Raw genomic sequence first — 13,007 nt, 5'->3', positions numbered from 1 at the left:
GAGACTTGTAAACAAATTTGAATTGAAGAATTTAATGTATAATAAAAGATACTTTATCTTTTTTACACTGATAATAAGAGGTTCAAAGATTCAAGAGCTCAAAAAGATCCTCCCAGCCCAAAAAATACGAAAATGATTTTAAGGAAAAATTTCGGGAAAAAAAGACGAAATGGATAACATAAACTACGAATGCAATAGAAACTCCAAACGAGAAACAAAGGCAAATAGGCAATTGAAGAAAAACGATCTTGCACTTTGTACACAATCGACACGCCCGTTCATTAACTCGATACATCATCTCTTGTAAATCCAACCCAACGATTCTCAGCATAAGGCCAAATCTTTTAGCATAACGTCGAGACAGCCCTGTACCACCACTAGGTGCTTCTTCACAAATATGGAATGCCCGAAGAAGGGAGGACTTTGGTCTCGAGACATACCCTCATTTCGAAGGTCAACATATATCTCAAGTAACATGCATGACAAGGCCTCTTTTATAAGGTATTACTCTCAATCACTCCAATAATGATTGTATATATCATTCCGCAAATTATCTAAGAACATCAACCCGGTCGATAACATCTAGTGCCTTCTCCTTTTCTATACCAAAACCAATTATGGGAACATGAGAAGGAAGCCTCTTAGTTGCTGCTAATTCCTTGCTTCCCCTTTGTGGGGATTGCCCGCTACTCTTGCTCAGCCTATCATACCGTTTCAATCTGATCTTGTCAAAGTCCAGGCTTTTACTAATTCCTGGGACTCGATTTCTCTTCGCTACCTTCTGCAAGAGCTCCTGTTCTTCTGAGGTTAGTGGTGGAAACGTAGATGGCTCAGGTTTCGTGTGTTTATTTGTCTTTTGAATGGATGTGCCAACTGGATATTTGATGGCTGACTTCATGCCACCACTGATGACCCCAAACCTGGCCTTGTTGACTAGCTGATGAAGCCAGAGCAGTAAATCAAGAATATAGGCTTCTGTTTTCTCCTTATCAGCATGGTAAAGTGTCTCAAGACGAATCACATCAGTTGGGCCAGCTGGTTTTCGGTTTAGGTCGGACCTTATTCATGAATAATACAGAGTTTAATTTTTGCATATGTTTTTATTTCCATAATGAAATCACTTTCAAGGGGGAAAGGAAAAATAAAACTAAAGGACAGAAGAAGAGAATTGTCACTCACCCTAAGTTAGCCCACTCACCAACCCAACCAAAACCATGATGGGCTCTGCATCAAATTATTGGCAACCAAAAACAACATGAATATTAGATCAAAGAGAAGGAAATGATTTAAGGATATGAATACATGTTAGAAAGAAATGGAAAAATATATATTTGCAGAATAGGTGGCCATCTTACTTGGCTGTGTTAGTAGCAATTGGAACAAGCCACTGCAAAGTCTTCTCCATCTCATCTTTTATTTGTGCAACAGTGAACTGCAGAGAGAAATGACAGCCACAACAGTGAATGAGTACAAGGACTTTAAAATGATCAAGCAATTCTCTTGTTGCTGAAAGTGAAAGAGACTCGGTAGAGGAAGAACTCCGGTTTAGTTCTTCTTTTATCAACTTCCCCTGTGCAGTGAAATAGTACGTATCATCTGAACTGTAACACTCACGTTATTGAAACATGAAATACCTCTTCTTTGACATGAAAAGATTGTAATTTGGAACGTAGTGCTGATTTTATGCTTGGTGGTAAACTCTGGTATAAAGCATCTCTTGTACTTGGAGGCATGGAACTTGATCGGGCAACCTGATGGCAGAAGCTTACCAAATTGAAATCTTGAAGACGTAATTTAGAAAGAAACCGACATTGAAGGTATGCATATAAGAATAAGATGCAGATTACTTTTATATTTTTGTGCAGATTAACGGAAACAATGGCTTTCTATTCAGTTGAAAAAGAATAAAGACAATGAACAGAATTAATAAACTCACTAGAGAATCAATTTGCAAAATAATGTTTGCATAGTGCAAGGCCAGGCCAGCAGGTCCCAGTCTTTGATGATTGCTCATGGATCCTTTAAATGGGAAATGATCATCTGTAGGAAGCCAAAGGAGAACACAACTTATATTAATCCACAAATATTATGTTTCAGAAAACGTCTTGGCTTAATATAAAAAAGCACAAGTGTATAAAAAGAAAAAAGAACCATACATTTACTTTCTAGGCAAGATAGCATATAGGCTGCCATGTACAGAGGAGAGGGACTAAAGGTCAACTAAGAAAAGGACAAGAAATCCCAAAGACCAAAAGCTACAAAGAAGAATCTCTAGCCAGTAAAAGAAAACAAAAGAACCCCCAAAGATGCAGTCATAATCCCCACAATTTATCAAGCCATATAAATTGCAATAAAATTTAAATTAAAGATAAAAGCTTTAGAGATTTTGAGAAAAACTGAGTGAACAAGAAAACATAGAAGGCCACTAAGGCAACTATATCTAAACCAAGATTCATTGGCCAGTATTTCACCCATCTGAGTAGATATCAAAATTATGTTAATACTTTTGACTCCTTAAAACAAAAGAAAACACAAACTGAACCAGCAAACAGAAACTACAACAGTCAAACCTAATTAAGCAACTAGAAAAATCCTAATGAAATATAAATACGTACCAGTACTGCCAAAGGCATCATGCATCTCTAGTAGTAAAAAAGTGACAATATCTACAAGCTTCTCCATCACCTGCAATCCAAAATGACACTTACACTCTTAGCTAATTAAATTTTGTTTTTTTATGTGTTGACATTTTTATACTTTAAGAAAGCACCAATAATTAACACCAAAACAAAAATTATATTAAGAAACATTATTTTGACCAGCGATGTCTTCTTTTTGTTAGGTTTTGACCCGTCTTGAATCAACAATATAAAACACACAAACACATTGCATGCTTCTTCAAACCTCCCAATAAATCTAAGCAGTTTATATAGTTACCTCTTCCAAACTTCTGGACCAAAGAGACTTTTTCCTCAAAATTTTCACTTGCTTTCTTTGGCTCTTTAATTCTGCCCTCAATATTGCGAAGCTCTCACCTAGACATAAAATATTGAACAAGCTGGATAAAGATTTTTACTAGAGAGCAATTATGACTTTTTCTTAAGTATCTGCAGAAGCATAATTAGTACAAACAATTACCGTGCAAATAATTTTCAAACATATACACTGGTAGTAAATAAAGGGCAGATTCTTCACTCAAAGTCATGTGAAAAAGGCAAGTTCTACCCAAAACTCCAAAATTATCTGGTTCATGCCCAACTGTCAAGTGCACTAAATATGCGATATTCGTATGCCCACCATAGGTAGTTTTATCAGACTGTATTCATGTATAACAGAATGGAATAAAGTTCTTAACTATGTTAGAACATGAAAAATTGTATTTGGAATATCAATGCAAGTTTCACTAATTTAATACTTGATTAGACAGATTTGGTTATATATTTTGTTTTCTTGAAGTTGGTTTATTGTATAGATTATAGATGATTTAGAAAAGGTATAAAACTTTTAAATACTTGGTTTTACGGCAAAAGGGAATTCTGATTTTTTTTTTCCCTTGAGAAATATACACCAAAGTTTAATATTATTCAATGGTTATCTTGCGCACAATTGGAATTCAATTTTAATTTTTCTTATTGTGTTTTTTTCACTTCAAATGCAAAATTCATCATGTTCCTTGTGTATGTTCTTCCTTTCTTTCTTTTCTCATTGAATTAACTTTTTAGTACTACAAATATTCTGTAAAAAGTTTCTCTATAGAATATAATACTTTTGAGTAAGCACTCTATTGAAGTTTCCAAAAAGAATAGTTTATCACGGCGTAGAAAAATATCTGCACCACATCAATGTATAAAGTGCATAAAGAGAAGAATAAGCAAATTACCTTTTTGGCTGCCAACTGGATTATCCTCCTCTTGACGCTTATGCTGACAATCTTGTTCAAATCTATCCAATATTTGCAATTCGTTGTATAATTCCTGTGAACCCCAGAAAATTAGTATTTTTTTTTTCTAACCCCCACTTTTCATGTAATTTTACAAAAAATGTGATAAATCAATGATCAGCAGTTAGATATTCACAAGAAAAGGTAATTTTAGTTTACAGTTTGCTTGTGTTACTCCAGTGTTATACAACAAGAAACCAATGCGCACAAATAAACGAAGCAGAGCCCATGGATTAGACTTTGATTTCTTATATTGTTTAGCAATACAGAAAGAGAGGTGAAATTTTATACAATAATGTTGATTAGAATTTTGTGGATTTCCTGCTTGGAGGTAAGAGATTGGCTAGAGATAAAGGAATCAGTTGCAGGCTATTTAGAATAACGAATTCCCCGGTCATGACAAATGGTCACCTGAGAGGCAAAATTTATACCTCCATGGGTCTAAGGCAAGGAGACCTACTTTCATCTTTCTTATTTGATTTGGTGATCTTGAGTTAGGTTACAGAGCAAAATAGGGAAGGTAATTTGTCTTCTGATGGAATTTCCCGCTAGTAAACAAATCCCTCCCATTAACATAGCTCATCCATGCATCCTAACAATGCAGTATTAACTACTGCTACCCATGACAAGAATCATACTGGTTAGTTTAAAACTTCTGCATTTACATTTTTGCCCTTTCATGTACAGAAGGGTCCACACATTCAATAATTCAAGGTTCTTGCATACATAAGAGAACAAAGGATGAGACTCACAGCTGTATGCTGAACTAAAGTCATCAATTGCTCCATCAACAATTCTGCCTCTTGCTTCAGTTGCTTTTGTGGGATGAGTTCTCTGCTAATCCTGCAAAATAAAATAAGACACTTCGTAAGAAATATGATGGTGCAAATCATGACGTACATAGTGAACTAGACAGCCAAAGTGGATAGAGTTTATCCATATTACTTCTCAAAATATCGGCCCAAGTTGTGCCACTGAGGATCTTTAGAGCGATTTCCAAAACGAACAACTTCCCCAGTAAAAATTTTCAAATCATCCCTGCAAACATAAGTCAGTCTTAAGATACTAACTCAAAGAAGCATCAGCAAGGTGATTAGCAATCAAAGCAAGCTCATCCAAGGAGAAGGAATTGTCATGCCCATTTTGTGCAGTTTTACCTCTTGTCAGCTGCAAAAATCTTCAGGAGTTCGTCCATATCTTTTGAAACTAAATTTTGCACGCCTTCTGCAGGAAGCACAACTTCTTTCAACTGTCTGACACTGCTTTCAGAAATGGATAGCATAAGATTGGAACCCTTGACTATCGTGTTTGCAACCTCAAAAGCTAATATTGAGAGTTCATTGCTTTTAGTTCCCACTCCAGAAAATCCATTATTAGGGTTTAAATTTGTCATGCTACTCCCAAGTGTATCCAAGACATCCACTGCCTTTCCTAGTCCAACAGTACCTGCTCTTCCTAAACGTGCACTTACCTCCGAAACCTGCCTCACAGGAGCACTTTGTTACTGCTTTCTGTACATCATAAGCAAGTGAAGCAGTGAAAGCTAATCACATGATTAATTGCAGAACTTCAAGTTCAGCAATCTTTTAACTTCAAATAACATAAAGAGGATAAGTTGCTGATTATTTGTAAAAGCTTTTCAAATGACTTTCAATTATTATTTTTGCTTCTGATTTTTAATTCACACTCAAACCCTTAAAAAGTGTGAGTTATTCTCTCCCATAAAAACTCCCTAGGATCAGAGTTGTGTGATGTGGGTAGTATTTTGAACTTTTCTATCCTGTTTACTTAAAATTTTAGCAATCACAGGCATCTGAACTAATTCCCATTCTGTATAGCTGAAAAATCACCTACTCCCAACTACAAAATTTTTTAAAATTTGACTTCACCCAACAAGATGGAGGGTGAATTTCTCACAAATCACTTGGCTAGAAGACTCCATTAAGTTAGTTGGCAACAAGTAATTCTAAATCATTTCCTCATTTGGTAATGGCCATCGACCAATTCATGCATTGGTCCCATCAGAAGCCAACAAAAGACAGAGTCAATTTCAGTTTCAACAAGTAGAATATAATAACCACATATGTTTTGATCAACCGTAATTGACAGAGGGCCGGAGAAATTAGAACTGAAAACTGGAAAAGCAAACCTTTGCAACAGCAGCCTGAGTAGACCTGACAGACTTAGATTTCTGGGAAAGCCCCCCATCGAACCGCGGAATGCCATCATAAAAATCATCAGATTGAGGCTTAGGTAAGGAAGAAAATCCCTTGTGCTGCTGCTCCAGCGGTGATGGCGATGGGTTCAGTTTATGATTCTGTAACCCATTTGACTTGAGAGAAATCGAACGCCTTGTATTGTTTTTGTCGGCTTTAGAGGAACCCTTTGAGCACTGCCCTCCCATTCTCACACCATCAAACAAAGACTCGATTTTCTGCACAAACACGGTAAATTAATTAAATAATTGAAACAATAAATAAGGGAATAATTAGACTTACAATAAAGAAGAAGAAGAAGAAGAGATGAAATACGTGGATCTACGAAATGGGATTTCAAAACGAACAGAAAGAAAGAAGTTCGAAGTTGTTTCAGTCCAATCAAACGAACATTAAGAAGAGCGATGGGTAAGAACAGAGAAGAGAAGAAGGAAGTAGCAAAAGTCCAACCAATTGACATCGCCCGCCAAGCCCCAACAATGATATTATTAAATTGGAAAATAAAACACACTCGCATTCACACTCGTCAGCCTCGGCCCTCAGGTCAGCCGGTCAGGTGCATTATTATCATGATAATAATTATTACTATTATTATTATTTTAATTCTAGAACGACACGAGGAGACGAGAGACGCGCAGTGGCAGATGACCGGCTTGGACTTGGAATAACTGGTCAAACAATCAGACATATCGTTCTGCTGACTCTATTATTATTATTATTATTATTATTATTATTATTATACGGATTCGGTTACGATACAATTCACATATAATAAGATCTGAATTTCAACTACACAGGTAAAGTAATAAATAATAAATTATAATAATTTATTTATTATTATTATTTTATGTATATAATTAAAATTTATATTTCACTATAAGTGTACTTCAATATAGCCATAACTTTATTATATTCTTCATCATCCCCCAATTCGTTGATGCTCCCTCTTGTCTTCTTCTTCCATTTTATTTCAATTTCATGTCTTTTCTTCCTTTTTTTTTTCAGATTTTTTTAATGCAAAAAAAAATCACTTTTGTTTCCTTTTTGCTGATGCAAGATCGACATATAAAGCTTACATGTGTAATGTCATCACTGTAGCGGTGATGATTCCTTAATTTTGTTATCTTACCGAGACAGTGTAATCTGTATAAGAACTGAGTGCTTGTCATGTCTACTTTTGAAAAAACGAGAGAGCTCCATCATCGAGAAAGTTTTAAGGAGAAAATCACAAAGAAAAAAAATAGTGAAAAATACTGATAAATGTATGATTATTGAATTACTGAGGGCATGATAGTGAACTGTGTAAATGAAGATATGCACAGTGAGAGATTTACACGAGAAAACTAAATGAAGATATGCCACTGGGGTGGGGGCTTCATTTTGATGGGTGGCATTGGCGAAGGCGATTGGCTCCAGCCTCAAAGTAAGGTAGTGTTTTGATGGGCTTGCCCATGTGGTTCTCTTGCACCGTGCATTCATGTTCGTTGTCTTTTCATACGTGATCCCTTGATGCAGAATTTATAATGGGTTTTTTTAAGCAGATTTTAACTAGGTGGCGCAGAGTGGTTGGCAGAATTGGAAACCGACAAACTCTTAAGAATTATCTTTTTGTCTTTTCTAAGAATAATGTTGTTACACTCCTCAATTAATAATATCTCAATCCCGCTTATGGCTCGTAGTTTATTGGCAACTATGTGTTGTGTTGTATTGTATGTATGAGTTCGAGTCTTAGTAATAATTATTCAGAAAAATCTCGATTATTATTTAATTGTAATCATACTAAGATAGTGAATTAACACCTGAGATAAGTATATTGATATAATTTTTTAATCTCAAATAATGACGGTGGCATCCTGAGATACATATTACATAATTTTTATCACACCATATTGCCCCTTTGTCATTTTGTTTTGCGCTTTTTTTTAATTGAAACAGCCACATTTTTTGGCTTAAAAGAAAATTATAATATTTGAAAAGTGTAATAGTTTTTTTAAAATAAAAAATTTGAGATATATGTAATAAATATTTAGAAAAACTGCAATTCACATAAATATAGACCTAAAAAATAGAAGAAAAAAATCTGATAACTTATGTATGCAATCGAAAATAAATAATGAAAATAATTTTAATCCGTAGAGTAATGAAAATAATTAAGAAAATATAATTAGAGCTGGTAGTAAGTAATACGCGAGAGAGGAGAGGGGAGAGGAGAGAGGATGAGAGATATTAAGGCGAGAATTGAGACAAAAGTGCACAAGTGGAGGGCGGGCAGGTGAGATGAGTTGTGAGAAATTACGTTCCTTAACGACCTTCTCCTCGTCTCGCACTCGACGCGCTCGGTTGAGGAAGGAAGGAGACAGACAAATTAGTAAAAAAATATGAACCAAAATCAAACCAAATCACTCTGACTGTGTAGTGTGTATCCTTTGAACGGAGCGGTCAACGTTCCTCAAAATCACAGCAGAAGCTGCTGCTATTGCGTCTTGGAATCAATTTGTCGATAATCAATCATCAAAATCAATTATTGGAGTTATTAGTTAATAGCATCGGGTCGGTTGGTCAATCACTCGCTGACGTGATGTGATGAGTGCCGTTCGATTTCAATTACGTCGTCTGCTGCGGTCGTAACAAGAAGAAATAGATAGATGTTCTCGAGTAATTTGATAGGCTTCATTTTGGCTGTGGTCTCAAGTGCCTTCATTGGCTCCAGCTTTATCATCAAGAAGAAGGGCCTCCGCAAGGCCGGCGCCAACGGCGCTCGTGCTGGTATACCCTTCTTCCTTTACTATTATTCTTCTTCTCTTATTTGCTCTCTTTTTTTTCTCCCCCTATTTATTTATAACTGTTCATTCTTGTTATTTTTTTTCAGGTTCTGGGGGTTATGGTTATTTGTTAGAGCCGCTATGGTGGGTTGGAATGTTTACGAGTAAGTTTTCGAAGATAATTTATCATTTCTTGATTCAATTTTGCTTGTTGCCCAGAATGATGATTTGGCTCTTTATTATTTAACAGTGATAGTTGGAGAGATTGCCAATTTTGTAGCATACATTTACGCCCCTGCAGTCCTGGTGACTCCACTTGGTGCATTGAGTATCATCGTTAGGTGAACTTGATTTCTAATTTCTCTTTTAAGTACTTCTCATAATACTAGGGTGTTCAAACAAGTTTATCTGATGAATTATGAACTGTGTTTGCAAACGGGCAGTGCTGTTTTGGCACATTTCATGTTGAATGAGAAATTACAGAAAATGGGAATGTTGGGTTGTCTTTTATGCGTAGTGGGCTCTACAATGATTGTGCTTCATGCTCCTCTAGAGGAGTCTCTTAATTCGGTTCAAGAAATCTGGGTGTTAGCGACGCAACCCGGTATGCTGCTGATACCTTTGTTTATTTCAGTTATTGAACGCTCACTTTTTTGGTTCTTACCTTCTTCTTTTTTTTTTTAATTTCCTTCGGTGATTTTGTCTCCAGCATTTCTTTTGTATGTGGGCTCAGTGGTAGCCGTGGCACTAGTGTTGATATTGTATTGTGCTCCTCGATATGGCCAAACCAACATATTGATCTATATAGGAATTTGCTCTGTGATTGGCTCATTGACAGTTAGTACTTTTCATGGCTCTTGTTCTTCTCTTTCTGCTCTCTCCAAATTTTGGTTCATTCCTTTATTCTTGAAGATTGATATATTTTCTGGAAAAGGCATTTTTATATTGTTTATCTATTGACAATGACCAAGTGTTTTTTAATGTGTATTTCTTTCAGGTTATGAGTGTAAAAGCCATTGGCATTGCAATAAAGCTGACACTAGAGGGCTTGAACCAAGCCAAGTGCATTGAGACATGGATTTTTGCGATGGTTGCACTTACCTGTGTTATCACTCAATTAAATTATCTAAACATGGTTAGTGTCTTATGATACACTTACCTCTTGTTGTGGAAATTTTTTGTTCATAATAGAGCGGCATAAGCAATATTTTAGTGCTCCTATCAAGAAAAACACAGTATTCTAGTGTCACTGCTTGATAGTTAAATTGTCCATTTTATTCTACGTAATGCCTGTAATGAGGGGAGAGCACTATTTGTGCACAGAACATGTCAACTTCTTATCTTTTCTGTTTGGGTCAGTCAATTAGGAGCATTTCCTGTACCGTTTTGTGGGCTCTGTTTTTCTATTTTACTGTTTAGAAATGCTTGATCAGTATTTTTCCATGAAAACTTAGCCAAAAATGCTAAAAATTATTTGCTTTTTAATAATTTTGATATTCTATTATCTAATAAGCACAAAACAAACTTTTCTTATTACTCTGATCTCAACCAATGACATGTTTTTCTCGTTTATACCATTAATGAATGCAGCTATAGTTAGATTTTAATTGATGATAGCTTAGCCATTTGGGTCTGCAGGGCAAGAGTTAGTGAGCACATCTTTTATTTAGGCCAATTAACAGTGGGAACTCGTGCATTGAGCTTAGTCTTCTCCTGCATGGTCTTCGAGAGAGTCTTTAGAGGTATCTTGAAGGAGACTGTGTACATGAGTTTCTTAATTTGTTGGCTGATTAAGGGAGCCTGGAAGAGGCAAATATCGTAGATCTTACTTTTCAGTTATCTGGGTTATTTTCATTAAGTTGCTAGATCCACTTCTCTCTGTTCTTTCTTTGACTGATGAAGGTGTGTCAAAGTATGCATTCTTTGTAAGCATTTGCTTTCTCTCCTCTTTTCCTAATAAATGGAACTACACGAAATGGTGTCTCTGTTGAACAGGTCAAAATCAGTAAGTATTCATTCAACACAGTAATGAATTGAAAGGTGAAGAATTTTCTTCACTCCAATTTGGACACTTGTAAAATTGCATGGAGTATAATTTTGAACTTTAATCCTAGCAAATCAAATTCCAATCCAATTCTGAATATTTGTATGATTAATGGCTTTTAAACAATGCTCTTAAATCCAAAGTTTGCTTTATACACCCATGCTACTAGTGTCTGAGTTTTCTACTAGGGTGAAAAGGGACGGATTGGAACTGCATCCTATCTTTCCCCATTAATATGAATGTTCAAAGATTTAGATATAAATCCAGGGTGATCATCTTAACAACGTGTATTTGATATCACTAGAAATAAGATCCAGTTAGTTAAATAATTGCCTTGATCCAGTATCACCGATGTTTCTTTTAAGTGTATTTGCATTGGTTTTGGAGATTTTTTTTTTTAAAAAAAAAGAACCCTATGTTCAATTTCTGATCTTAGTTTCCTCGGAGTTGTTAAGGTGTTTTACAATTCAGCATTGCTCAACAGTATTCTGAGGAATTGAAATAGCTGACATGTTTCTTTGAAGTTCAAGGTCAACCGGGAACAAATTATTGTTTGGATTTCATCTTTTCTGGCACAAACATCATCTGGTAACATTTTGGCATGATTTCAGGCATTGGATACTTTCAACACAGCAGTTGTTTCTCCTATCTATTATGCCATGTTCACATCTTTTACTATTTTTGCCAGTGCAATAATGTTTAAGGTAACACTGCTATCACACAGTCATATAGATATTATAATATTTCGACAACTGTCCCTCATTATCTGTATCACAATGTTTTTGATATCATGTTTGATATCCATAGGATTATTCTGGTCAAAGTGCAAGCAGCATAGCGTCAGAGCTCTGTGGTTTTATCACCGTTTTATCTGGAACTTCTGTTTTGCACAGCACAAGAGAGCCAGATACACCCTTGATTACAGGTATATATATCTCCTGAGATTTTATGGACAAATCTTTGCTATGAAATCTTAGTGCTTTATATTTGCTTTAAAGCTTAATGAATTTGCCCTCTTAGTACTTTTAAAACACAAATACAAAGAAAATCCAGATTGAACTAAGGCTATTAATGACAATATATTTTGAAAAAAAAAAATTAGGTTATTCATCTTGACCCCACTCCCTTATTTGTGATTTTCAGCATCAGGTATATATCTACGATGTGTGACTAGCCTTGTAACCTCCATTTGATGGTTTTTCACAAATTTTTTTGTGTGGTGCCTTTGTATTGAAATCCTACATAGATTCCTATTAGCAACTACAGACTCTCTGTAAATGATAAAGAAAGAATGCAAAGTAAAGTTCACATTTGTTTTCCCAATCATGCAGATCTCTATACCCCGTTATCTCCCAAAGTATCATGGTACATTCAAGGCAATGGGGAGCTTTGGAAGAAGGATGAAGATGGGTCACATCCTAATATGATCACGATACGACCAGACTATTTCAAGTAAATTAAATATGTTTGAGATTTTGAGCATCAAAATTTTGAGTGTTGCACCCATCTCAAAAATTCGGGTTGCGAGTCCTTGTACACTTGTGCAGGTGAAAAGGCATGGTAAATTTTTGTCCACATTTTTTAATCCTTTTTTTTCCCTTCATCACTGTGTTAGATTAGATTATGTTACGGCCATTCGGTGCAAGGTCTTGTGGCCCATAACGACTGATTTGCTCATCTTGCCTTTGCATATATCTTTGTTATCCTTGTCTAAACATCCCTCCCTCTGTTTCCCCACAATTTAGCTGCATGTTTACTCTGTAAAAACAAAGTTCAATCTTAAAGCAAACCAATCCATGTAGGTCAGTTTATGTATCTTAATTCTTACATCTCTTCTTGAAGATTGGTAAAGTTTGTTGCTTTCAACTCCTGGTACAATATATCAGACGCTTTATTCTTGAATATTATTGACAGCCAGGTGAACATAATTCTTCAAAGGCGATCTCACTGCTAGTGCATGAATGTATAGTTGTGAAGAAATTGTAATCGCAGTTTATAGGCTACTAGTTTATGTAGGAGCCACGGTTATGAGATATTGAGATGGC

General features: G+C 35.6%; 2 protein-coding genes across 7 annotated transcripts; one reads left to right on the top strand and one right to left on the bottom strand.

The window, feature by feature from the left end:
• Window positions 1-5: 5 nt before the first annotated feature.
• LOC102624445 (protein PSK SIMULATOR 1) lies at window positions 6-6,754 on the bottom strand. 3 transcript variants are annotated; one of them, XM_006466112.4, is made up of 13 exons: window positions 6,472-6,754; window positions 6,090-6,374; window positions 5,098-5,420; window positions 4,886-4,978; window positions 4,693-4,783; window positions 3,881-3,974; window positions 2,938-3,035; window positions 2,616-2,685; window positions 1,937-2,040; window positions 1,635-1,751; window positions 1,356-1,432; window positions 1,180-1,224; window positions 6-1,058 (listed from the first exon to the last, which is right to left on the bottom strand). In XM_006466112.4, the coding sequence occupies exons 2-13, from the start codon at window positions 6,342-6,344 to the stop codon at window positions 551-553; spliced, it is 1,875 nt and encodes a 624-aa protein (XP_006466175.2). In that variant the 5' UTR covers window positions 6,345-6,374; window positions 6,472-6,754; the 3' UTR covers window positions 6-550. The 3 variants fall into 3 exon arrangements, with proteins under 3 accessions (XP_006466175.2, XP_006466176.2, XP_052300858.1); XM_006466113.4 differs by having other exon boundaries at window positions 6,607-6,754; XM_052444898.1 differs by lacking the exon at window positions 6,472-6,754 and having other exon boundaries at window positions 5,098-5,451; window positions 6,090-6,237.
• Window positions 6,755-8,354: 1,600 nt separating this feature from the next.
• LOC102624164 (probable magnesium transporter NIPA7) lies at window positions 8,355-12,864 on the top strand. 4 transcript variants are annotated; one of them, XM_006466111.4, is made up of 9 exons: window positions 8,358-8,922; window positions 9,026-9,082; window positions 9,169-9,259; window positions 9,362-9,522; window positions 9,628-9,755; window positions 9,916-10,053; window positions 11,574-11,666; window positions 11,770-11,887; window positions 12,294-12,864. In XM_006466111.4, the coding sequence occupies exons 1-9, from the start codon at window positions 8,802-8,804 to the stop codon at window positions 12,416-12,418; spliced, it is 1,032 nt and encodes a 343-aa protein (XP_006466174.2). In that variant the 5' UTR covers window positions 8,358-8,801; the 3' UTR covers window positions 12,419-12,864. The 4 variants fall into 4 exon arrangements, 3 of the variants coding, with proteins under 3 accessions (XP_052301008.1, XP_024954345.2, XP_006466174.2); XR_008056693.1 differs by lacking the exons at window positions 11,770-11,887; window positions 12,294-12,864 and adding an exon at window positions 10,557-10,660 and having other exon boundaries at window positions 8,357-8,922; window positions 11,574-11,650; XM_052445048.1 differs by lacking the exons at window positions 11,770-11,887; window positions 12,294-12,864 and having other exon boundaries at window positions 8,355-8,922; window positions 11,487-11,582.
• The last annotated feature ends 143 nt before the right edge of the window (window positions 12,865-13,007 follow it).

This window comes from Citrus sinensis, chromosome 7 (assembly GCF_022201045.2).
Source record: "Citrus sinensis cultivar Valencia sweet orange chromosome 7, DVS_A1.0, whole genome shotgun sequence".
In the NCBI taxonomy this organism is placed as follows: domain Eukaryota; kingdom Viridiplantae; phylum Streptophyta; class Magnoliopsida; order Sapindales; family Rutaceae; genus Citrus; species Citrus sinensis.
This window is presented reverse-complemented; position numbering and strand designations above follow the sequence as displayed.